Source organism: Nicotiana sylvestris, chromosome 12 (genome assembly GCF_000393655.2).
Source record: "Nicotiana sylvestris chromosome 12, ASM39365v2, whole genome shotgun sequence".
NCBI lineage: Eukaryota > Viridiplantae > Streptophyta > Magnoliopsida > Solanales > Solanaceae > Nicotiana > Nicotiana sylvestris.
The window spans coordinates 142,763,570-142,789,306 of NC_091068.1; the positions used below are offsets into that span (position 1 = coordinate 142,763,570).

General features: G+C 39.4%; 1 protein-coding gene across 1 annotated transcript; it reads left to right on the plus strand.

The window, feature by feature from the left end:
- The first annotated feature begins 3,793 nt into the window (after nt 1-3,793).
- On the plus strand, nt 3,794-4,747 carry LOC138883865 (uncharacterized). The gene is made up of 2 exons (XM_070164583.1): nt 3,794-3,947; nt 4,128-4,747. Exons 1-2 carry the CDS (start codon nt 3,794-3,796, stop codon nt 4,745-4,747), a joined length of 774 nt encoding a protein of 257 aa, XP_070020684.1.
- The last annotated feature ends 20,990 nt before the right edge of the window (nt 4,748-25,737 follow it).

Sequence of the window (25,737 nt, forward strand, 5' to 3'; positions counted from 1 at the left end):
TTTGAAAAGATATTTCAAAGGCCTACAACTTTTATGCTTTGAGTTTTCCCATAATCCTTACATAATTTTAGTAAAACCTGATGGAAGATAGACCTTCTGCAAACTTAGTCGATTTTGTCAAATCTTATGCACCTCACTTTCCATCTTGATTTTGAAACAACTGTTTTATCCATAATCATCCCAATGGAAATTTACATGTCCAAAATATAACCTTACTACTCCTTTAACTCATTCATACCTAAGCCAAATTTACGGGGTGTTACATTATCTCCCCCTTTGGGATCATTCGTCCTCGAATGATTATCCTGACTGTAACTTCTGCTAACTCCGGACCTTAAATGGATCAGGTGGAAACATGAACTTTCATTAACGCTTGTATACTAAACTGAATGAATACATTATTATTGAATTGTTGTGATACTGAACTGAATAACTACTGCATTGACTGAATATTGGTCTGCCATGGATATGTGAATACTGAACTAACATGGATATATAAATATTGAACTGACACGAATATTTGAGTAGTCTGAGTAATAAGCTGGCATGAATGTCTAAGTATTGGAATAACATGAGTAGCTAAGTATTGAGCTGACATGAGTATCTGAGTACTGAACTGACATGAGTATCTGAGTACTGGAAACTTGAATGTTATAACATGACACGTGAAATACTGGTTGTACCACCACTAATTATGGTGGCAACTCTAACTCATAAGCTAATTGATCGATCCTTCGCAAGAATCTATATGGCATAATATAGCAGAGACTATGCTTCCTCTTCTTCCCAAATCTCATAACGCTTTTCATAAGCGAAACTTTCAGAAACATCCAATCATCAACTTGAAACTCTAACATCTTCAAACGCTCTAGAATCAACTTGACTTTCTCCATAGTCTGATAGACCAAATTTGGTCCCAACAACTCCTCTTCACCATCTTTGGACCAACCAATTGGTGATCTACAACTTAGCCCATATAGAGTCTCACTGATCATAGGCTAAAAACTCGTGTTTTAGTCGTTGTAACAACACTTTAATTATTGTATTTTACAAAGGTTTGAGCTTAAATGATAATGAATTGTACTAAATTCATGATTTATGCCTTGTTGGAAGAGATTCCGACTTAAGAATTAAATTTGGGATGAATTTGATTAATTTGAGGCTTTGAAGTCTGAGTAAAATCTAAATAAATCAAGTCTGGATCGGGATCGGGGGTCGCAACGCAAGCCCGGATAGCAAAAAAAATGAAAAAACGAAGCAGCGCAAAAAAATGCACTGCCGCACCGCGTGGGGCGTCGCATGGGGCATCGCGGCAGTGCATTCCGCTGTACAATTCATGTACGCATCGCACGGGGCATCGTGCGGGGCGCCGCGGATGTGTAAAAATCACAGAACTACTCTATTTCGGTCTAAAAAGGATATAATTGTCAAAACTCATTCCTACACGATTAAAAAGAGTAAAGCATCCATTATTGATAGACAAGACCGATTTTGAGAGAGAAAAAGAGGAGGAGATCCGTCTTGGAGGATCAAAATCAAGAGGAGACAACACTTTGGAGCAAGGATTAAAAGAGTTTTTCTAAACTTTCTTCTAGTATCTATTTATTTCATGTTTAAGACTTATATTGTTGATGTTTGTATAATTATGAGTAGCTAAAAAACCAAATATCTGGGGTTGTGGGTGTTAGATGATTATGTTGTTTGAAGCTTAAATTGATGATCTTGAATTTATCATTAAGGGTTGTTCATTTTGATTCTGCTGTTAATTATTTTACTACGTAGCTAACAGTGAAATACTATTTACGAATCTTGAGTTAAACTTGAAAAAGGAAATTCTTGATTGCATATAGAATCAAATAGATCAAGATCTGTATCCTGGGCATCGGGTGAAAGATTCGCGATTAAGATAGAACTATACTTAATTGACTTGTTTGGTTGAAAAATAGGATTTGTAAATTCATTTGAGTTAATATTAATACTATAGAAATATAGGTATTAATTTAACTTGAATAGGCACATAAGAAATCGACAGATTCTTATGGGTATTATTAACCCTATAATCAATAACCCAGATAATTCAATAAATCATTTTTAAGCTAAAAGCATAGCATGATTTCTAGCAAGCCCATAACCCTGGAATATCTCTCTTATTAATTGTTAAAAATTTCATAAGTGGCGTAGTAACTTTCCGTTGTATTATTGTTTGTCTACTAGTTAAATTGTAAATTAGTTATTTATGTATTTTGTTATGAATTAGCTTGAGTCGATAATTGTTTGAGTTTGCATTAGTTGATAAGTTAATCACAAGTCCTCGTGGGAACGATACTCTACTTATTACTATATTACTTGTAGATCGCATACACTTGCGTGAGTGTTTTGGTCGCACCAAGTTTTTGGCGTCGTTACCGAGGACATGGAAATTAGCTACTTGACTGAGTTAAGCTTTTATCAGCTATTGGTTTAAGCATTAATTTTCAGTTCACTTTGTTTGTGTCACGCAGGCTCTTCTCTTGAATGAGGAGGAGTAGAAGCACAAGCAATCTCTTCTCTCTTGATCCTGAAATTGAAAGAACACTTCATAGAGAGAGGAAGGAGTTGGAAGAAAGATACAAAACAGAAAGAGAGTTGGATATCTTAGTTCAACCATAACCAACAGTGATGGCAGGTAATGGAGGGCGTCCGGTGATAGAAGCTACAAGGCCAAATCTTGCTAATATGACTCAGGCTATTGTGAAGCCTGATATCACTGGTCACTTTGAACTTAAACAGTACATGGTATAGCTAATTCGGTCCACTGGACAATATGTAGGTCTAACTAATGAAGATCTCCCGGGGCACATTCAGAATTTTTTGGAAATCACGGATACTTATAACTATCCAAATATTTCCAAGGACTATATCAGGCTGAGCTTGTTTCCTTTTTCATTGTTGGGGGAAGCTAAAGAATGATTGCAGAAGGAGCCTGCTAATTCAATCCATACTTGGGATGATTTAGCAAAGAAATTCTTAATCAAGTTTTTCCCCACTAAAAAGACAAAGTCTTTGCGGAGCCAGATTCTTGGGTTTTAACAACGGGATGGTGAGACTCTTCGCCAAGCTTGGGAAAGATACAATAAACTACTCTGAGATTGTCTACATCATTGTCAGACTGATGAGGTGTTGGGGCATACTTTTGTTGATGGATTAGATGAGACTTCAAAGATGAATCTTGATTCAGCTTGTGGAGGTAGTTGCATGGCGAGACCATATAGTGAAATACAGCTTTTGCTAAACAACTTTACTGCTAATGATCATAATTGGAAATGTGAGGGAGAACCAAGGAGAGCAATGAAACAGAAAGCAGTAAGGGTACTTGAACTTGATGATTTTGCCGCCATGAGAGCAGATATAGCAAAATTGGCAAATCAAATGAATAGAATGACAATGAACCAGATACAACAAATGCAACATGTTCAACAAATGTCAATTTGTTGTGAAATGTGTGGTGACAATCACACGAGTGACATGTGTCCAACGAATCCTGAATCTATTTATATATGTGGGACAACAAAGCAGAGGTCCGATTAACCAACAAGAATAATATGAGAACACTTACAATGCAAATTGGAGGAATCATCCTAATTTCTCTTGGGGTGGAAATCAATCAAATCAGAATTAATATAGACCCCAAGAAAATTTTAATCAACCTCAAAGGCCACCCTAGTAGGCAGAAGAAAGTACAAATGATTTGTTGAAGAAATTGTTGCATGACAATCAACAACTCAGAACTGATTTCAGAAATCTGGAAAGGCAAATGGGACAGCTAGCTACAAATCAAAACATAAGACCTGTAGGTACTCTTCCAAGTCATACAGAGAAAAATTCGCAAGTTACTGCAATTACACTTAGAACTGGAAGGGAATTAGAAGATGTTCCGAAGAAGAGAAAAGACAAGCTTATACCTGAAGGTAAATTAATTCCCAAAGCAACATAGGAAGCAAAGAAAGATGATACAGTTTTAGTGCCTGTGAATGTTCCAAGGCCACCACCACCTTTTCTACAAAGATTGCAGAAAAAGAATGATGATCGCATGTTCAACAAATTTCTCTCTATGTTGAGTCAGATTCAATTGAATATTCCATTGGCAGATGCGATTCGTGATATTCCAAAGTATGCCAAGTACATAAAAGATATTGTAGCCAACAAGAGTAGATTGACTGAATTCGAAACAGTTGCACTTACTGAGGAGTGCATTTCAAGGGTCCAAAATAAACTTCCTCAAAAGCTTAAGGATCCTGGCAGCTTTACTATCCCTGTGAGAATAGGTAATGCTGATGTAGGCCATGCACTTTGTGATTTGGGAGCAAGCATAAATTTGATGCCATTGTCTTTGTACAAAAAGTTGGGTTTGGGAGCTCCAAAACTCACCACTGTGATATTGCAACTAGCAGACAGGTCCATAGCTTACCCGGAAGGGGTGATTGAAGATGTGCTGCTGAAAATTGGGAAATTTATTTTCCCAGCTGATTTCATTATCTTGGATTTTGAAGTAGATGAAAAAGTTACTATAATATTGGTAAGACCTCTCTTGTCTATAGGTGATGCTATAATTAAAGTAAGAGAAGAAAAAATGATCATGAGAGTTGACAATGATGAACCTGTTTTTAATGTATACAAAGCAATTCAACTTCCTTGCCATTATGACGAATTGTCTATGATATCTGTCATGGAGATGGATGAGCAACTTATTTCCCCAAGTGTATATTAAAGTATTCTTTAGAGAAAGCAATTGTACTGTTCGACAGTTTGGAGATTAATGATGAGGTTGAAGAGATGAAGCATGTTTTGAATGCATCATGCAAATATATGAAAGGTTTAAATCCCTTTGAACCTTTGAACAGGCCAAATGGTCCTCCTCCGAAGCCATCAATTGAAGAAGCTCCAAAATTGGAACTAAAACCTTTACCTTCTCACCTTCATTATGCTTATTTGGGTAGTTCTGATACGTTACCTGTTATTATTTTTTCTGACTTGTCTGAATTGCAGAAGGAAAAATTGCTGAGAGTACTACGTGAGCATAAAAGAGCAATAGGGTGGATAATGTCTGACATAAGAGGTATTAGTCTAGCTTTTTGCATGCATAAAATTCTCATGGAGGAAGGACACAAGCCGAGCATAGAACAACAACGCCGCCTAAATCCCAACATGAAAGTGATGGTAAAAAAAGAAGTAATTAAATGGCTTGATGCAGGTATTGTATTTCCAATCTCTAATAGCAAAGGGGTAAGTCCAGTCCAATGTGTTCCAAAGAAAGGAGGAATGACTGTAGTGACAAATGAAAACAATGATCTGATTCCCATTAGAACTGTTACTAGGTGGAGAATTTGCATAGATTATAGAAAACTGAATAATGTCACCCGAAAAGACCATTTTCCTCTTCCCTTTATTGACCAAATGCTTGATAGATTAGCTGGGCAAAATACTACTATTTTTTGGATGGCTATTCAGGATATAATCAGATTGTTATAGCCCTAGAGTACCAAGAGAAGACCATATTTACATGTCCCTATGGGACATATGCATTTAAAAGAATGTCATTTGGTCTTTCCAATGCACCTGTTGTAAGCACGTGATTTTTTCCCTATATGAGAATTACTCCCAAAAATTCAAAAATAAAATAATTTTTCTTGGTGTGCCATTTTTGTGATATTTTGTGACATTTTGAATAATTATTTGTATTTTTGTTTGTGCATGTTTATTTGCTAAATTAATAAAAAATACAAAAATATGTCGCATTTTGCATATAGGATTTAATTCTACAATTGTTAGTAATTAAAATTGTTTTACAAAAATTAAAAATTACAAAAATAGGCATCGTTTGCATTTTTAGCATTTAATGTCCAAATATACAATTTTATGCTTAATTAATACTTAATTGTGCGTTAATTGTTATTGGGAGTTAATTTGCGCTTTTATAACTTAATTTAGTTCTTAATAATAGTTTAAGTATTTTTATAATTTAGTTTTAGAAAAAATAAAAGAAGAAAAGAGAGCGAAAATATAAAGAAAGTCGGAATTGGGCCTCTTCTTCAATTTCAAGCTATTGGCCCAAAAAATGGCCCAATCTTCCCTACGACCCAGTCCATTTCGAACTGGGTCAACCCGGTCCATAACCCAACACCCTATTATCTTGCATTTCAAAAAATAAAACAAAGAAAAAAAAATAGTAAGAAAACCCTAAAAACCTAAACTAGCCTACCCGCCCCCTCCATCTTCATCTTCCCCAACACTCTCAAAAAAAAAAACCCAACGTCCATGGCTTCTTCCCTCACCAAGCTTCATCATCCTCCACCTCCAAGCTCTTCATCGACACACACACAGCTGCGTCAACACCTTCACACGAGCACATCCTCCCTCACCAAGCTTCATCGTCCCCGTTCGAGCTTTCGCCATGCCCAACCATGGCTGAGCTTCGATGTTCTCACATGGTAGCTGCCGCTGTTTCGACACCACCCAAACTAGTCCGGCAGTCCACACGCACGTACAGTTTTCTGCGTCATTTCCGAGTTACTGCTGTCCGCCATGGCAGCTCCCCGTTGTCTTCCCGTCATCCTCCTCGATGGACTGCTGCTGCCAAGATCGACCAGCTGTTGCTGCTTCTGTCTCAATCAAACAACCAAACGAACACAGCCATGGACGAGCTTCGACGTCGACCATGTCGTCGTCCATGGCTGTCCGCGATGTGCTGCTGCCTGTCGCCGCCGGACTGCTACTGCCTGTCGCCGTGACCCCTGTCTTGACGTCGTGTTGCTGCTCGCCGCTTCGTACTGTTGTTGACGACACAAGACAGTCCGGTTAAAGTCCGGCAAAGGTCGAGGGTTTTTCGTCAAGTGAAGATACTATACGTCGTAAGTTCATCGTCAAGTTCGTTGTTTGTTTGGTCGTTGTTCGTCTTTCGATCCGGTTAGTAGTTTTTGAGTTTTATTTTGTCCATATTTTGTTTTGATATTTTCGAATCTAAAATCAACAAATGTTTGTTTTGTTTATCGTTTGAATTAATTTTTAGTTCATGTTCATGTGTTATTTGTTAAATCAATTTTCAGATTTTAAAATGGAAGTTTAATTAGTTGTTTTCATGTTTATTTCATGTTTGTTGTATTGTTTAAGTAAGAATTTGTTAGTTTAATGTTTGTTAGATTCAAATTGAAATTTAATTAATTGTTTCTTCAATTTGTTTCATGTATTTGATGTATTTTCCGGAAATTGTTAGTATTGTTAAAGTTCAAGTTTAAATTCATAATTGTTTCTTCTTAGTTTTGTTTTGTCATTTGCCTAAAAGAATTTAGTTGCAATAAGGGAAGTATGTTGGTTTTAGTCATTTGAATCCGTCGTTTTTATTTTTAGATTTAATTCATGTTCATATTATGTTTGTTTGATTTTGAATCCGAAATGTGTATAGTTTGATTTCTTGTTTACCATTTGTGATTATTTCTTGAATTAGTCTCATAATCTTGTTTAAAGTTTAATATAAGAATTGTTTGTTATAATGTTGTTAGAGTTGATTTTAAGTTCAATATGATTGAATTTAGAAATCTTCATACTTTGTTTGTTGTTGGTTTGAATCCGAAAATAGGATTGTTTGTTGCTAAAATATTGTTCAATCAAATTTTAGTTGTTCTTGGTTGTTCAATTTGTGTTCATGTGATTTGTTGTTGAAATGTTGTTAAAATCATGTTCATATGATATTGTTGTTATGATGTTCATCCGTGTTCATATTGTTGTTTGAACATTGTTAGAAATTGATCATATTGTCTATATTTTGGTTAAGTTTGATTAATTGATGTGTTATAGCTGATGGGTAGTTTGGTAAATTTGTAATACGTTCAGGGATAGTTTGGTAATTTCAGTAAGGTCGGAAGGGGTAGTTTAGGAATTGTACATTTTGTAATTGTTTATTTGAAGCATGGGGGACAAAATGAAATGGGGTGGGTTGTGATATGATTATTTAATATAAAGGGGGGACAAGATTTAAATTAAAGGGGAATCTTGCATTATTTTAAATAAAGCATGGGGGACAAAATATAATGGGGTGGTGTGATATATTTATTTAATGTAATGGGGATGAGTGGGAAGATAATGGGGATGAGTGGGAAGATAATGGGTTTGGTAGAGAAAGGGATTGATTTTAATTGATTTATGGGATGGGATATATATATGTGAAGTCTTGAACACAAAGAGGGAGAAGAAATACAGACAGAAAAAAGAGATTGAAAAAAAAAGCTGAACATTTATTCCGAAAAAAAAAACATTGAAACTCTCAAGAAAAGAAAAAAAAACATACAAAGAAAAAAAAATTTGAAAATTAGAAGAGAAAGTAGTACACACCTGAGAAATATTCTGGTATACAGGTGTAGAAATTAAGGGTTGAAGATTAACTAGCCTTTCAAAAATCTGAAAATTTCCTTTGGTTTCTGTCCATTATTTTCGGCATTCCTGGATTTTATTTTGAATTTTTCAAAGCTGTCACTGGGATTTTCGTTGACTGGTTATTGCTGGTTATTGTTGCTGTTGCTGTGTTACGTATTACGTTGCTGACTTTCTTCTTCTTATATTGACAATATCAGGTACACAACTGTAATTTTGGCATTTTGTAAGCTGAAATGAAGAATGGAGTGTTAAATTTTTAATTTAGTTTAATTTAATTTTTGTATTGTATTTAGGTTATTCATGTATTATTATTCTGTAAATCACTGTCATCAGCATAACTAGGCATATTATAGCGACATATTAAATAACGCCTTTACCAGATTATTAGGAAATATATTTAAGCCTGATTATTAATTAAAACTGTTTAATAAAAAAATAGAAGAAATAACGTAAAAATGGCGTTATTGAATCAGTTTGGCAAAAATTAACTAAGTTCCTTATTCAGAAGGTTTTTCGTCAACGATAAGTTAATCCGAATCATGTAGTCAATTTCAGTTATAACATGAATTAATTTGCAAACAAGTATTAGGACATGATGAATTAAAACAAAGTTAGTTAATGTTAAATTGTTTAAATTTTTAGAAATATGATTTAGAACTCAAGTTTTTGTTTTTATTTCTTTCAATTTTCAGTATTTGTAAATAATTAGTTTCAATAAGCTTAAGTCTTACTAATAATTTGAATTTTAATCCAACTATGGGATAATTAGTTTTTTTTTATTTTTATTTTTTACTTTTCGATAATTCCATGTTGTATCTATGATTATAATTTTATTACTTTCTGCTAATATTTGTTTTTCTCTTCTATTTAATATGTCATTTTCAAGAATGTAGATATTGATTTTATATTTATAAAAAACTTAGTAATAATAAAAAGGTAGTCATTAAAGGATATTATTAAAGGATTTCGCTAAAAATAAATAGATGTAAATAATACGAATGTATAGGATTCTCCAATCTCATTTATTTATTTAATTATTAAAAAAAATTACTTAGAATTTGGGATGGATTGTTTAGTGAATTTCACTTCCTTCCCCAAAGATAATGACGCGTTAGACTCTTTAGGCGCGATTTAATTAATTTTACCTTCTTAAACTCGGATGCGCATTTCATGCGACCCAAATCTAAATCCTAAAACATCAAATAAAATATGTTCCGTATTGTGGGTGCATTTCATGTGACACAATCCAAAGATATGTTTTAAGCGATGTTCACATTCCTAAAAAAATAATAATTATAATAATAAAGCGGTAAAAGATAAAATTTGCACATGGTTCATAATTGTATTAAAAATCAGATAAATAAGCCGAATATAACAGTTGAGCGACCGTGCTAGAACCACGGAACTCGGGAATGCCTAACACCTTCTCCCGGGTTAACAGAATTCCTTATCCAGATTTCTGGTACGCAGACTGTAATATAGAGTCATTCTTTTCCTCGATTCGGGATTAAAATTGGTGACTTGGGACACCCTAAATCTCCCAAGTGGCGACTCTGAAATAATTAAACCAATCCCGTTTCGACTGTCCTTTAATTGGAAAAACTCCCTACGCACCTCGCGGTGCCGGAAAAAGGAGGTGTGACAGCTCTGGCGACTCTGCTGGGGACTTAACCCAGAACCAGTGGTTCAGGGTTAGAAATTCGAGCTCATATAAATTGTTATATTTGGTTTTATCTGATTTTTACATGATTGAGCCTAATGTGCTAAATGCTGCTTTTACCGCTTTGATATTACGTGAACTGTGTATAAACTGTGCCGAAACCCATCTCCTCTCTGAGTCTTCTAAATCATGAAGAAGGGTGTACTTCGTACGACTTCTTTTCTGTATAGTGTCAAATCCCAATTTAGAACGAGGTTCGGACAAGTTGCTAAGCCGGTGAAGCTTCTGTATTCCCGGTACGCTACCCCCCCTCGGCTCGAGCTGTCCGCTCGGGTAAGCCAGGTCTAGAACAAACACCCAGGTTCTGAACCTAGTATAACAAAACCACATGTCGGATCCCTAGTAGGAACGTTTGTTTGCATCACGTGCATCTGACTTTGGAGGCTCAACACAGGGGTTGGGTCTGTCTAGGACAGGTGCACCAAAAATGAAAATGACCATCCTGATGCATCTTATTTGTTTTATGTGCATTTATTTGCTCGGTCTTGCATGTTGACCGGCTTCTGAGTCTCGGGAGTGTAAAAAATAAAATAAAATAAAAATAGCAAGTGTAAAGTTATTTGATTAATTTAGAAAAAATCAGTGTCCAAGTACTGTCGAAGTGCTGCCGAATTTTTTTTTAAAAAAAACATATATATATTTTTTACTTTTAGAATTGTTGGTTTGCCTAGAAAGCAGAAAGTGTGTAGGAATAAGTCTTTTATTTTAATTTGCTTTATTTTAAAAAAAATGAAAAATGAAAATAGTTTTTTTTATATAAAAGGAAGTGGAAAAATTTGTTTGTTTTCAAAAAAAAAAAAAAAAAAAAAAAATTAGTTAGTTTATAGCCTGAACTACGCGGGTATGATTCTCACCGGATGTGAGATCAGAGGCAAACCTCTTTGGTTTCGGCTCACCATATTCAAAAAAAAATCCAAAAATATTTAACATTACTCACTTCTTTAGAAAGTTTTTCTTTTAGACCTCAATTTTTTTAAAAAAAAATATATATTTCCTTTTAATCTCAAAATCCCAATTATTTGTTTAAAAGATATTCAAAATAAAATTCAAAAATATTTTTTCTGTAGTATTTCTTTCATAAATTCAGAATATTGGTTCAAAAATATTTCCTTTCTCCTTAAAAGTTTTTTTTCAAGAAAAAAAAATTATTAAAATCCAAAAAAATATTTCTTTAGAATATAGATAGTTTTTAAGTCAAATAAAAGTTTTTCCTTCTTTAATCACTATAATAAATGTGCAGGATGAGCACAAGTCAAAATGAACCATTCTCAGTGTGTAGCGAGGTCCCTTCGCAACTCCACATGTGGTGGAATGATATGGGAAAGGATAGTATAAAGATAGTGGAAAGAGTTTTGGGAGGTTTTGTCGATCTGTTGAATATCAAGCCAAGGACAGATATCATCGAGGCTCTAATACCGTTCTGGGACCCAACCCGCAACGTGTTTCGTTTTGCTGACTTTGAACTTTCACCTACACTAGAGGAAGTCGCCGGATATGCGGGGTTGAATGGGAAACTAAGAGGGCAGTATTTACTTTCACCAAGACCAGTATCTCCGCACGCGTTCTTGGATTTGCTAAGCATTAGTCGGAAGGTACAGAATGATGATTTGTCGAAGGGATGTTGTACTCTCCAATTCTTGTATCAACGGTACGGAATTCCTCAGGGTTTGGAAGAACCAAACCTCGGATTAATTCACACTGGGAACAGAATCAAGTGGGAAGCAAGACGTACTTTGGCATTTATCACAGCATTTCTGGGAGTTGTGGTCTGTCCCCGCAAAGATAAAAAAATAGAGATAGGCCTTGTAGGGATGGCCGATGTTGCAATCAAAAGAACCGACAGTACTGTGGTTCCTTTGATTTTGTCTGAAATCTACCGAGCTTTAACTATATGCCGAGAAGGAGGCAAGTTCTTTCAGGGATGCAATCTGTTACTCCAGCTGTGGATGCAAGAACACCTCCATCACCGAGTGGGATACATGAACCACGGGTTGACTGAGAAAAACTGCATTAGCGGCTTTGAGAAACGAATGACAGGCGTCATATTTCCCGAAGGCGTCGAAGCATGGCTTGCACAATTGAGGTCAACAACAGCCGACCAAGTTGAATGGGCATTTGGGTGGTTGAATGATACTGAGGTAATATACATGGCGGCCGAGGAATGTCATGTTCTTTTAATGGGACTTCGTAGCATCCAACCATATGCTCCTCATCGGGTACTGCGCCAACTAGGAAGATTTCAGGTAATTCCCACTGATGAGGATCTAAGCAAGCACGCCATTGAGTTGAGTCCAGGAGTCGTGTTCCCCGAAGGAAAAATTAGAAAGTTGTGGCACGAATGTAGATTCCTTGAACCCAAGACTATGGTTCGAGAGCTGGCTAAGGGTGAGGTAGACCCAAAATACGATGTTTGGTTCGGGAAAAGGTTCCAGATTCGTCAGAGGCCTGCCAAAAGAGCTCACGTCCAACAATTTACGGATGATTCGCAGGAACAGTGGGGCTGGTTAGTGAGAGAGGAAGGCTACCGGGTTGAAATCGGGCAGCTGAAGCGACAAATTGAAAGGCTTATGTTTGAAAACAACGTTCAAGTAGCCTCAGAGCAGGGTGAGAAGAACAAATTAGCCAAAGAAAACCAGGCACTGAAAGCCCGAATTCGCCGAGTCAGTAAGAGTGATAGCGACCGACAGAAACGTCTATCTGATGAAAGGTTGATAGCGGAATTGAGAAATCAAGTCAGCCAAAGCCGAGAAGACTTGGAGAGATCCCAGGCTTGTATAACAAGAATGCGGGTCAGATGGGCTACAGTTACAACATCACGGAGAGAGCACCTATGGCAAGTAAAAAGGGACTACGAAATGAGTGTTGCGACATTGAGAGAGATAAACACCATTCTCAATAATCGGGTCCTCAAACAAGCCCAGGATGCTAGAACATATAGAGAACACTACCATGAGTCGATAGCCCGGATGGAAGAACAAATGGAGAAGTTCCAAGAGCAGCTCATTGACAATACTCGAATATTGGGACTAAAGAATCAACGGATAGAACAACTGTGCATAGAGAGGGATAGAATCAGGGGTAGGATCAATGATATAGGGCGCTATATCACCACAAAGTGCCTAACATGTGAAGAGATGCCTCGTGATGTCCTATTTGCCTCAATCATGGGCTATGTCCATCAGATCATGGAGGAACTAAAAAGCTTGCAAAGAAGCCTGGCCCCCAAGCCCGCGGAAAGGCCGAATGATGCCTCGCTGGCACCAAAATTCAAAGCTTTAATGTATCCCTAGTTCAATCTTGCACTTGTTTGTTTTTCGAGTCTGTTGTCTACCCATATGTTTTTTCCTTTTCTTCAAACATTCTCAAAAAAAAAAAAAAAAAAAAAAAAAAAAAAAATATATATATATATATATATATATATATATATATATAAAGTCTGTATTTTTTGTTTTTTTCTGTGATGGCTTGTAATAGCATTATTTTTGAGTAATATAAAAAAAAAAAAATATTTGGTCTTATGGCACGAACTACGCTTGGTCTGATTCGTGCGGGGTCACGATACGTAGGCAATCTCTATAGGATTCGACCGTAATTAAAAAGAAAAAAAAAGAAAAAAAAGAGGAAGAATATATATTTGTCAGAGCAAAAATAAGTCGGGATGATGCATGCGGTCGGAGCAAAAGCATGTTAGAAATGATTAACTGCCTAGGAGCATTGCATCCCCCTAACGTGCAATTACAATATCTGTTAAGACTCTACCACTGACAAGTTTGTTGTTTTTCCAATCAATATCAGTTAGTTGTTAGAGCGTACTGGCACCGTACCATTATCAGACAAGATCAAAAGGTCCTATACCAGAAAGCATGACTGGGTCAGACAACAGCGTTGAGTCAGAAAAAACGGCCAACCAGATGCTGAAAGAAGCCCTGGAGAAAATGGAAAAAATGAGGCTAGAAATGAATGAAATGCAGATAGCCTTAGCTAGAGCCCAGAAGGGGCAAGAACTACCCGTTACTCCTACCCTCCAACCAACACACACGCCGGAATACCCTTCTCCCGGTCCTTCAACAAGTTTCCCAAGCCATCATTATTATCAGGGAAGAGAGGCTTATGATTCCCAAGCTCCACCACCCACTCAAAACCCTCCTCCACCAAATGTTCCCGTCTTTGTGGCACCTCCCCCAGCCCCATTGCACAGATCATCTAGTGAGCCATTGTTTCAGGCTCACGATACACAATACTACCCCCCTGAACTCACATTCAAAGCACCCGAGCCACATACCTATAATCCCCACTTTGAGGTCCCGGCGGAGATTGAAAAGCCGGCTAAGAGCCCAGAGCAGGACGAGGTGATGCGGAAATTTAAAAGCCTGGAGCAATCCTTCAGGAACATACACGGGTTAGGTAACCAAGTCAGCGTGGCTTACAAGGATCTATGCCCTTTCCCTGACGTTCAATTACCAGCAGGGTTCAAAATGCCCAAGTTCGATTTATACGAAGGGCATGGTGATCCTATGGCACATCTACGAGGTTTTTGTAGCAAAATGAGGGGAGCAGGGGGCAAAGATGAGCTATTAATAGCTTACTTTGGCCAGAGTTTGAGCGGGTCGGCGTTAGAGTGGTATACAAGACAAGATCCGAGCAGGTGGTACACCTGGGATGACTTGGCACAGGCTTTCGCAGGACATTTCCAATACAACCTTGAGATAGTCCCAGACCGTCTCACATTGCTAAAGCTCGAGAAGAAACCCGGAGAGAGCTTCCGGGAATTTGGGTTCCGATGGAGAGAACAGGCAGCCAGAGTTGATCCCCCAATGAGAGAAGGAGAAATGGTGGATTACTTCTTACAAACTCTCGAGCCAACTTACTTTGGTCACTTGGTGACGTCAGTTGGCAAATCATTTAATGAAGTTGTGAAAATGGGAGGTATGATAGAAGAGGGACTTAAGTCCAATAAGATCCTGAGTTATTCAGCAATTAAGGCAACAACTCAGGCCATTCAGAGCGGCACGGGAGGTGCGCTAGGGAAGAAAAGGAGAGAGGAGGTCACGACATTAGAGGCCGACAATTGGTCCAGATCTAGAGGTCCTTCCCCTCATTACCAACCCAGACCCCATCGTCTAAACTACCCACACATTCCAAATTACCCTCCACAACCCTACTACCAACCACAAGAACAACATTTCACCGTCCATCAAGCCCAGACATACACCCAACCTCCGGTTCGCCCACAATGGCGCACGCCGGTTCCCCACAATACATACCCACCTCCACATAACACATACCCACCACCACAAAACACCTATCCACCACCAAGAGCCTACAGGAACCCTCCAGGGATGGGTTTCAGGGGAAATCCGGCCGCCAGAAATGAAAGATTGCAGAGGCAAAGAACTTTTACTGAGTTGGGGGAAACTTATATTGCCTTGTTCCACAAATTGAGGCAGTTGGGTTTATTAAATCCTGTTGAGCCTAGATTACCAAATCCCTTACCCCAAAATATGGATCACTCGGTAAGATGTGAATATTGTTCGGGAGCTCCCGGACATGATACCGAGAAATGTTGGAGGCTGAAACATGCGATACAAGATCTTATTGATACCAACAAGATCGAGGTACAGGCACCGGAGGCACCTAACATTAACCAGAACCCATTGCCAAAGCACCCTGAAGCCCACATGATCGAGCTTGTGCACGAAGTAGGGGAGCCGAAGAAACCCCCACAGACAGTGATGATGATCCGTGCCACTCCAAAAGAAAAATCGATCAATGAGGAAGCAGGGGTACAGTTGAAGGGGGAAGATGTCAAGCCAGTGGTGATATTGGGGAAGAATCCATCTGCCGCTACAAGGAAACCAGAACCAGCCAAGTTGGTAATAACGGGAGCATCATCTACACCCGTGGTTGTTGTGAAAGGGGTCTGCAGGGAACTGGTCATCATAAAACCAGTAGTCCAAACACCAATGATTGATAGCAAGGCTGTGCCTTGGAAGTATGAAAAGGCAGTGGTGATGTACAAGGGACAACAAGTGGAGGAGAATAGTTGTGAGGCGCAGGGACTGACTCGATCAGGACGGTGTTTTGCTCCGGCGGAGTTGAGAAGACCCAATCCAGCTGCAATAAAGAAACCTGTGTCAGAAGAAGAAGCTGAGGATTTCTTAAAGAAGATGAAAGTGCAGGATTACTCCGTGGTCGAACAGTTGAAGAAAACACCGGCCCAGATCTCACTGCTATCATTATTAATCCATTCGGATGAACATCGTCGGGCCCTGATGAAGATACTGAATGAAGCTCATGTGCCCAATGAAATTTCTGTAAATCACCTGGAAACGATTGCCAACAAAATTTTCGAGGTGAACAGGGTAACATTTTCAGATGATGATCTGCCAGTGGAGGGCACGGAGCATAATAAAGCTCTCTACCTAACTGTCAAATGTGAAGATTCGGCAGTTACTCGGGCATTAGTGGATAACGGCTCAAGTGCCAATATTTGTCCATTATCCACCCTGAACCAATTGAAGATCGACCACGGAAGAATCCAAAAGAATAGCATTTGCGTCCGAGGATTTGACGGAAATGGAACAGCCACCGTGGGGGATATTATACTTGAGTTGACCATCGGTCCAGTCCAGTTTACCATGGAATTCCAGGTATTAGATGCTACGGTATCTTATAACTTTCTGTTGGGACGTCCGTGGATCCATGCAGCCAAAGCAGTGCCATCCACCTTGCATCAGATGGTCAAGTTCGAGTGGGATAGACAAGAGGTCGTATTGCACGGCGAGGACACTGCGTGCACCGTAGGAGGCGCCATTGTACCCTTCATAGAGACTAATGATGACAAAGGTCCCTGGGTCTACCAGATTTTTGATGCAGTGTCGGCAAACAAGATCCCCGAGGGTGAAATCATTCAGCATCCTAGGATAGCTTCCGCAACGGTTATGATGGTTTCAGAAATGCTAGGTAATGGGTTTATGCCAGGAAAAGGCTTGGGAGCTGAACTTCAGGGAATTGTTCAACCTGTTTCCTTGCCCAAGAATTTGGAGACCTTTGGGTTGGGGTTCAAACCGACTGCGGCAGATGTAAAACGAGCTCGGAAAATGAAGAAGAAAGTTTGGTTTCTTCCCAAACCTGTGCCACGTCTCTCAAGATCTTTTGTTAGAGCAAGCGCCAAGGGGTCACCAGTCCCGAAAGTTCTCGGGCGATTGATTGGGATTGACGGGGATCTGAATCAGAGTTTCGAAAGATTGTTCACTAATGTCAATATGGTAGAAGTCGGAGAGGGTTCCAGTGGAACAGACATACAGTTTATGGGGCCTGAAGCCAAAACCAACAATTGGACGGTTACTCCTCTTCCTACTCGGGGAGAGTCCTGGTAGTAGGCTTTGATTTTTGCTTTTTTATTTTTCGGATTATTCAGGGTGTAATCCAAATCTCATTTTATCTTGTAAAAGTGTGAACCCTGTTATCCCGCATTTTAATAAAATTCTTTTCTTGTCTCATTTTAATTTTGTTTTATTCTTTTCTCTTTCTGAACAGTTCTCTTTTTACTGGTTCTAATGACATGGCATGCACGACGGATCTTCGACCTAGTCTAATAAATCAATCTGACTCTGATTTAATGATACAAGAGATCGATTATGAGTCTGAATATGATGAGGATAAAGCCTTCGAGGAAATAAACCGAGAACTATGCCAATTTGAAGAGAAACCCAAGCCTAATCTGAATGACACCGAGGCTGTAAATCTAGGGGATGCGGATAATGTCCGAGAAACCAAAATCAGCATCCACATTGAGCCTGGCATCAGGGAAGAATTAATCAAAGCACTCATTGAGTTTAAAGATATTTTTGCATGGTCATATGACGACATGCCGGGTTTAAGCACCAAGCTAGTGGTTCACAAATTGCCCATTGACCCGGCCTGTCTTCCTGTCAAGCAGAAACTGAGGAAGTTCAAAACAGATATGAGTGTGAAGATTAAAGAAGAAGTAACCAAGCAGCTGCAAGCAAAGGTTATTCGGGTCTCTCGATATCCTGATTGGTTGGCTAATGTAGTGCCAGTACCAAAGAAAGATGGGAAGATCAGGGTATGCGTCGACTACCGTAATCTGAACAGGGCAAGCCCAAAGGATAACTTTCCATTGCCCAATATCCATATCTTGATCGACAATTGCGCCGGGAAAGAAATCGGCTCCTTTGTGGATTGCTACGCTGGGTATCATCAGATTTTGATGGATGAAGAAGATGCAGAGAAAACAGCTTTCATTACGCCATGGGGGACTTATTGTTATCGGGTAATGCCATTCGGTTTGAAGAACGCTGGGGCAACGTACATGAGAGCAATGACTACTGTGTTCCATGATATGATACATAAAGAGATCGAAGTGTACGTAGATGATGTGATCATCAAATCCAAGCGTCAGGAAGACCACGTAGCAGACCTTAGGAAGTTTTTCCAAAGACTTCGAAGGTACGACATTAAGCTCAACCCAGCCAAATGTGCATTTGGTGTTCCATCTGGAAAGCTGTTAGGATTTATCGTCAGTCGGCGAGGCATTGAGTTGGATCCGTCAAAGATCAAATCCATCCAGGAATTGCCGCCACCGAGGAACAAAACAGAAGTAATGAGTCTGTTGGGAAGGTTGAACTATATCAGCAGATTCATCGCTCAGCTCACAACAACTTGTGAACCCATCTTTCGATTGTTGAGGAAAGATGCCGCGATAGAATGGACGGCAGAATGTCAGGAGGCATTTGACCAGATCAAAGGTTATTTATCTAATCCACCTGTATTGGTTCCACCTGAGTCGGGGAGGCCATTAATCCTTTATCTAACGGTCCTGGATCATTCGTTTGGTTGCGTGTTGGGTCAACACGACATCACAGGAAGAAAAGAGCAAGCCATCTATTATCTCAGCAAGAAGTTTACAGTCTATGAGAATAAGTACACTCAACTTGAGAAAACATGTTGTGCTCTAACTTGGGTAGCACAGAAGTTTAAGCATTATCTGTCGTCACATACTACTTACCTTATTTCACGTCTGGATCCATTAAAGTATATTTTCCAGAAGCCTATGCCCACAGGAAGATTGGCAAAATGGCAGATATTACTCACAGAGTTCGACATTGTCTATGTGACGAGGACGGCCATGAAAGCTCAAGCATTGGCCGATCACTTGGCTGAGAATCCTATTGATGAAGAATACGAGCCTTTGAGGACGTATTTTCCAGATGAAGAAGTGATACATATAGAGGAGTTAGAACTGAATGAGAAACCAGGGTGGAAGCTTTTCTTTGACGGGGCTGCTAATGCAAAAGGAGTTGGAGTAGGAGCAGTACTTATTTCAGAAACAGGACATCACTATCCTGTTACAGCTCAGCTACGTTTCTATTGTACCAACAACATGGCTGAATATGAGGCATGTATTTTGGGCCTACGATTGGCTGCAGACATGGATGTTCAGGACGTCTTGGTCTTGGGAGACTCGGACCTCCTAGTACATCAGATCCAGGGTGAATGGGAAACACGGGATTTGAAGCTTATACCATACCGACAATGTTTGCACGATTTGAGCAAGCGATTTCGATCAGTGGAGTTCAGACACATCCCGAGAGTTCACAATGAGGTTGCCGATGCTTTGGCCACTTTAGCATCGATGTTGCACCATCCAGACAAAATCCATGTTGACCCATTGTATATTCAGGTTCGTGATCAGCATGCCTACTGCAACATAATAGAAGAAGAAATGGATGGCGAGCCATGGTTTTATGATATCAAGGAATACCTCAGGATGGGGATATACCCGGAGCAGGCAACCGGAGATCAAAAGAGAGCCATTCGACGACTGGCAAATGGATTTTTCCTCAGTGGAGGAATGTTGTACAAAAGAACCCCAGATCTGGGATTGCTGAGATGTATTGATGCAGGTCAAGCCACGATAGTGATGACAGAGGTACATGCTGGAGTCTGTGGGCCCCATATGAGCGGATATGTGTTGGCAAAGAAGATTCTGCGAGCGGGATATTATTGGCTCACTATGGAGCATGATTGTATCAGTTTCGTACGAAAATGCCATCAGTGTCAGATACACGGAGATCTGATTCATTCTCCACCAATGGAATTGCACACAATGTCCGCACCATGGCCATTTGTAGCATGGGGCATGGATGTCATTGGGCCTATCGAGCCGGCAGCTTCGAACGGTCACAGGTTCATTCTGGTAGCCATCGATTATTTCACTAAGTGGGTTGAAGCCAAAACTTTTAAGTCTGTAACCAAGAAGGCAGTGGTGGATTTCGTCCATTCCCATATCATTTGTAGATTTGGGATCCCAAATATAATAATCACGGACAATGGTGCTAATCTTAACAGCAACTTGATGAGAGAAGTATGTGAACAGTTTAAGATTACACACCGTAATTCCACTCCGTATCGGCCCAAGGCGAATGGAGCAGTTGAGGCAGCCAACAAAAATATAAAGAAGATATTGAGGAAAATGATTGAAGGATCCAGACAATGGCATGAAAAGCTACCATTTGCGTTGTTAGGATACCGCACTACTGTTCGTACTTCAATAGGTGCGACTCCTTATTTGTTGGTATACGGAACCGAAGCAGTAATACCAGCAGAAGTTGAAATTCCTTCCCTTCGAATTATCGCTGAGGCCGGGATTGACGATGATGAATGGGTCAAAACCCGACTAGAGCAGCTGAGTTTAATGGATGAAAAAAGATTGGCAGCAGTATGTCATGGCCAGTTGTATCAAAAGAGAATGGCAAGAGCATACAATAAGAAGGTGCGCCCCAGAAAATTTGAAGTAGGGCAACAAGTATTGAAACGGATCCTCCCACATCAGATTGAGGCAAAAGGCAAGTTCGCCCCGAATTGGCAAGGGCCGTATATTGTGACCAGAGTATTATCCAATGGCGCTTTACGTCTGACGGATGTTGAAGGAAGATGCGTCGACATGGCTATCAATTCTGATGCAGTCAAAAGATATTATGTGTAATTTCTTTTGTTGTTTATTTGTTTGTTTGTACTTAGTGCTTATCGGATAATGAAATGACGGAGGCAATTCTTTCTTCTATCCAAACACTTTTAACCTTTGCTTTACCCCTTTGAGCCATACTTATCTTTTTATACCCCTCTCTTGGAATCATTAATGAAAAAATGTATGAAAAAAAAACTTTGTGAAGGTCGCAAGAAAACAAAGGAGTCAGTGAACTACGTTCGACCTGATTCCTCAAAGAGGATACGTAGGCGCCTCACGGCTCGGTCATAAGGTAATAAAATAAATAAATAAAAAAGAAAAAAAAAATCAAAAGAAAAATCTCCAAGTAAGAAAACTGGGGCAGAAATTATGTTTCTAAATTTTGAAAAAAAAAAGAAAAAAAAGGAATTTGATTCCAAGAGTTGTAATACTTTACCCATCAAAGTTATTTTGAATTTTATATCCTTTTCTTCTAAAACCTATATTGATATCCAAAAAAGACCTCCCGATCAGTATCCGAGAGGTGTTAAGATAGGCAAATGAAAACCAAGAATAAAACATCGGTCCCTGACTGAATGAGGATCATGAATTGAAAGAATTTATAGCCAAAAGAATTCCCGGCAGAGATAAATCTTATCGGCAACACTCCAATCCCAAGCTGAGAAAATAAGATGAGAGAGTCTTATCGGCGAAAACCTTCACAGGCGCCATAAGGCGACGTAAGCTGAGAAATACAAAATGAGAGAGTCTTATCGGTGAAAACCTTCACAGGCACCATAAGGCGACGGGAGTTGTGAGAAATGAGAGAGCCTTGTTAGTGAAAACCCCGCGAAGGGCACTATAAGGCGACAAGATAGATTGACGGAAAAGATCCGTATTTTGCAAAGAATTGGGCACCTATTTATCCCCAGCAAGTGAAGACATCAGAAAGTTTGATCGACACAAATAGACTGGGTTGATTAATCCGGAATGCACAACATGATCATTGGAATCGGTTGTATCACCCAGATAAGTTCATTTTTTTTTGTTCAGAAAGATTTTCTCATTTTTCTATCTTTTCATTTCTTTGTTTAAAAGAATTTTTCTAGAAATTTATGTTTTAAGGAAGGACTTTCAGAGCTTACTACCAGTTGCCAAAATGGTACAACATAAAAAGCGAAAAGGGCAGGCAAGAGACAAGGCAATAAGGCAAAAGACGTCGGTTGCTAGGCCGAATAATACTGTCCTAAAATGGCAGGGAAAGTACGGGGAAGAGCCGAAAAAAAAAAAAAAAAAAAAAAAACATGTTGAGGAAATTGTAAGCCAAGTTCCAAGACGATCCCCAGAGTACTTCGACCGAATATCGACCAAGCTACGAGGTGGTCGGACAACACAGAAGGGGAAGGGAAGAAAGGAAAATTCATCTTCGGCAAAATAACCTCCAGAAATTTTTGAGATACAAAATGGTGAAGGGATAAATGGAAAAACCATCCCCAGCAGAATGTTATCTCCAGCAAATAACATCATCCCCAACAAGTTTTGAGAACACCGAACAGGAATAAGGGAAAGAGAACAATCATCCCCATCAGGAGTGACATGACCACTCGCCATATTTCAAAAAAAAAAAAAAAAAAAAAAACTAACTAAATTTTCTTTGATTTGAACAGGAAAATAAAGTGTTGATGATGGCCTAAAGATACGCCATAAGAAAGATCGCCAGTATTGGGGCAGAAAATTTTCTGCCACAAGTGGAAATTTTCTCGGAGAATCGAGGAAACAAATTCAAATTATTCTTTACCAATTAGGCGCCCACCAGTATAATGCGGGAATACATTTCTGTCTTTTCATTACATGTTCTAGGTCACCCACCAGTATAATGCGGGTATACATTTATGTTTTCATTTCATGTTCTAGGTCACCCACCAGTATAATGCGGGTATACATTTATGTTTTCATTTCATGTTCTAGGTCGCCCACCAGTATAATGCGGGTATGCATTTATCTTTTCATTTTAAGTTCTAGGTCGCCCACCAGTATAATGCGGGAATACTTTTAAGTTCTAGGTCGCCCACCAGTAAAATGCGGGAATATATTTAAGTTCTAGGTCGCCCACCAGTATAATGCGGGAATACTTTTAAGTTCTAGGTCGCCCACCAGTAAAATGCGGGAATATATTTAAGTTCTAGGTCGCCCGCCAGTATAATGCGGGAATACTTTTAAGTTCTAGGTCGCCCACCAGTATAATGTGGGTATACATTTATGTTTTCATTTTAAGTTCTAGGTCGCCCACCAGTAAAATGCGGGAATATATTTAAGTTCTAGGTCGCCCGCCAGTATAATGCGGGAATACTTTTAAGTTCTAGGTCGCCCACCAGTAAAATGCGGGAATATATTTAAGTTCTAGGTCGCCCGCCAGTATAATGCGGGAATACTTTTAAGTTCTAGGTCGCCCACCAGTATAATGCGGGAATACTTTTAAGTTCTAGGTCGCCCACCAGTAAAATGCGGGAATATATTTAAGTTCTAGGTCGCCCACCAGTATAATGCGGGAATACTTTTAAGTTCTAGGTCGCCCACCAGTATAATGCGGGAATACTTTTAAGTTCTAGGTCGCCCACCAGTAAAATGCGGGAATATATTTAAGTTCTAGGTCGCCCACCAGTATAATGCGGGAATATATTTAAGTTCTAGGTCGCCCACCAGTATAATGCGGGAATACTTTTAAGTTCTAGGTCGCCCACCAGTATAATGCGGGAATACTTTTAAGTTCTAAGTCGCCCACCAGTAAAATGCGGGAATATATTTAAGTTCTAGGTCGCCCACCAGTATAATGCGGGAATACTTTTAAGTTCTAGGTCGCCCACTAGTATAATGCGGGCATACATTTCATTTTTCCATTTCCAGGCACCCACCTGTATAACGAGAGGAATACTTTTCAGTCTTATACTGCAGATTTTGAAGTCAGTAACCCCACCGGAAGGCAGAAGGTTACAACAAGAATCCCCAGCAGGAAACAATAAAAATCCCAACACCGGAAGGCAGAAGGTGGCAACAAGAAGTCCCAGCGCAAATTCAAGTGCATATGTCAAAAGAAGAAAAGTACCGGAAGAAATGCAAGCAGATAAGGAAGCAAGGCAACAAAAACAAATTGTACTCTAGTCTAGCTTCTTGTTTTTTTTAAGCACGGTGTAACAAGGAGATCGGTAAGCAGTAGTAATAGCATGCAACAACAGTAACATTGCAGTCCAACGGTAGTCCCAGCTACCAAAATTTCTCGAACTACATTGACCTGATTCCTGTTTAGCCCAGGATATGTAGGAAACCTTTGAAGCAAAGGTTCGGTCAAATCTTTTTCAAAAAATGCTTCAACGGAGTACTCGGATGGGCAAAAATCGCTCACTTTATCTTTGCACGAAAACCCTTCGTGTCTTCGGGCAAAGAGGGGCAGCTGTAAGCACGTGATTTTTTCCCTATATGAGAATTACTCCCAAAAATTCAAAAATAAAATAATTTTTCTTGGTGTGCCATTTTTGTGATATTTTGTGACATTTTGAATAATTATTTGTATTTTTGTTTGTGCATGTTTATTTGCTAAATTAATAAAAAATACAAAAATATGTCGCATTTTGCATATAGGATTTAATTCTACAATTGTTAGTAATTAAAATTGTTTTACAAAAATTAAAAATTACAAAAATAGGCATCGTTTGCATTTTTAGCATTTAATGTCCAAATATACAATTTTATGCTTAATTAATACTTAATTGTGCGTTAATTGTTATTGGGAGTTAATTTGCGCTTTTATAACTTAATTTAGTTCTTAATAATAGTTTAAGTATTTTTATAATTTAGTTTTAGAAAAAATAAAAGAAGAAAAGAGAGCGAAAATATAAAGAAAGTCGGAATTGGGCCTCTTCTTCAATTTCAAGCTATTGGCCCAAAAAATGGCCCAATCTTCCCTACGACCCAGTCCATTTCGAACTGGGTCAACCCGGTCCATAACCCAACACCCTATTATCTTGCATTTCAAAAAATAAAACAAAGAAAAAAAAAATAGTAAGAAAACCCTAAAAACCTAAACTAGCCTACCCGCCCCCTCCATCTTCATCTTCCCCAACACTCTCAAAAAAAAAAACCCAACGTCCATGGCTTCTTCCCTCACCAAGCTTCATCATCCTCCACCTCCAAGCTCTTCATCGACACACACACAGCTGCGTCAACACCTTCACACGAGCACATCCTCCCTCACCAAGCTTCATCGTCCCCGTTCGAGCTTTCGCCATGCCCAACCATGGCTGAGCTTCGATGTTCTCACATGGTAGCTGCCGCTGTTTCGACACCACCCAAACTAGTCCGGCAGTCCACACGCACGTACAGTTTTCTGCGTCATTTCCGAGTTACTGCTGTCCGCCATGGCAGCTCCCCGTTGTCTTCCCGTCATCCTCCTCGATGGACTGCTGCTGCCAAGATCGACCAGCTGTTGCTGCTTCTGTCTCAATCAAACAACCAAACGAACACAGCCATGGACGAGCTTCGACGTCGACCATGTCGTCGTCCATGGCTGTCCGCGATGTGCTGCTGCCTGTCGCCGCCGGACTGCTACTGCCTGTCGCCGTGACCCCTGTCTTGACGTCGTGTT

What these genes read in the sequence shown, in the direction of transcription:
- LOC138883865 (XM_070164583.1), top strand. Translation starts at nt 3,794, where the DNA reads ATGGGACAGCTAGCTACAAATCAAAACATAAGACCTGTAGGTACTCTT. An exon ending in AGACAAGCTTATACCTGAAG is followed by an intron (nt 3,948 to 4,127) that starts GTAAATTAATTC and finishes TTCCATTGGCAG; the next exon opens with ATGCGATTCGTGATATTCCA.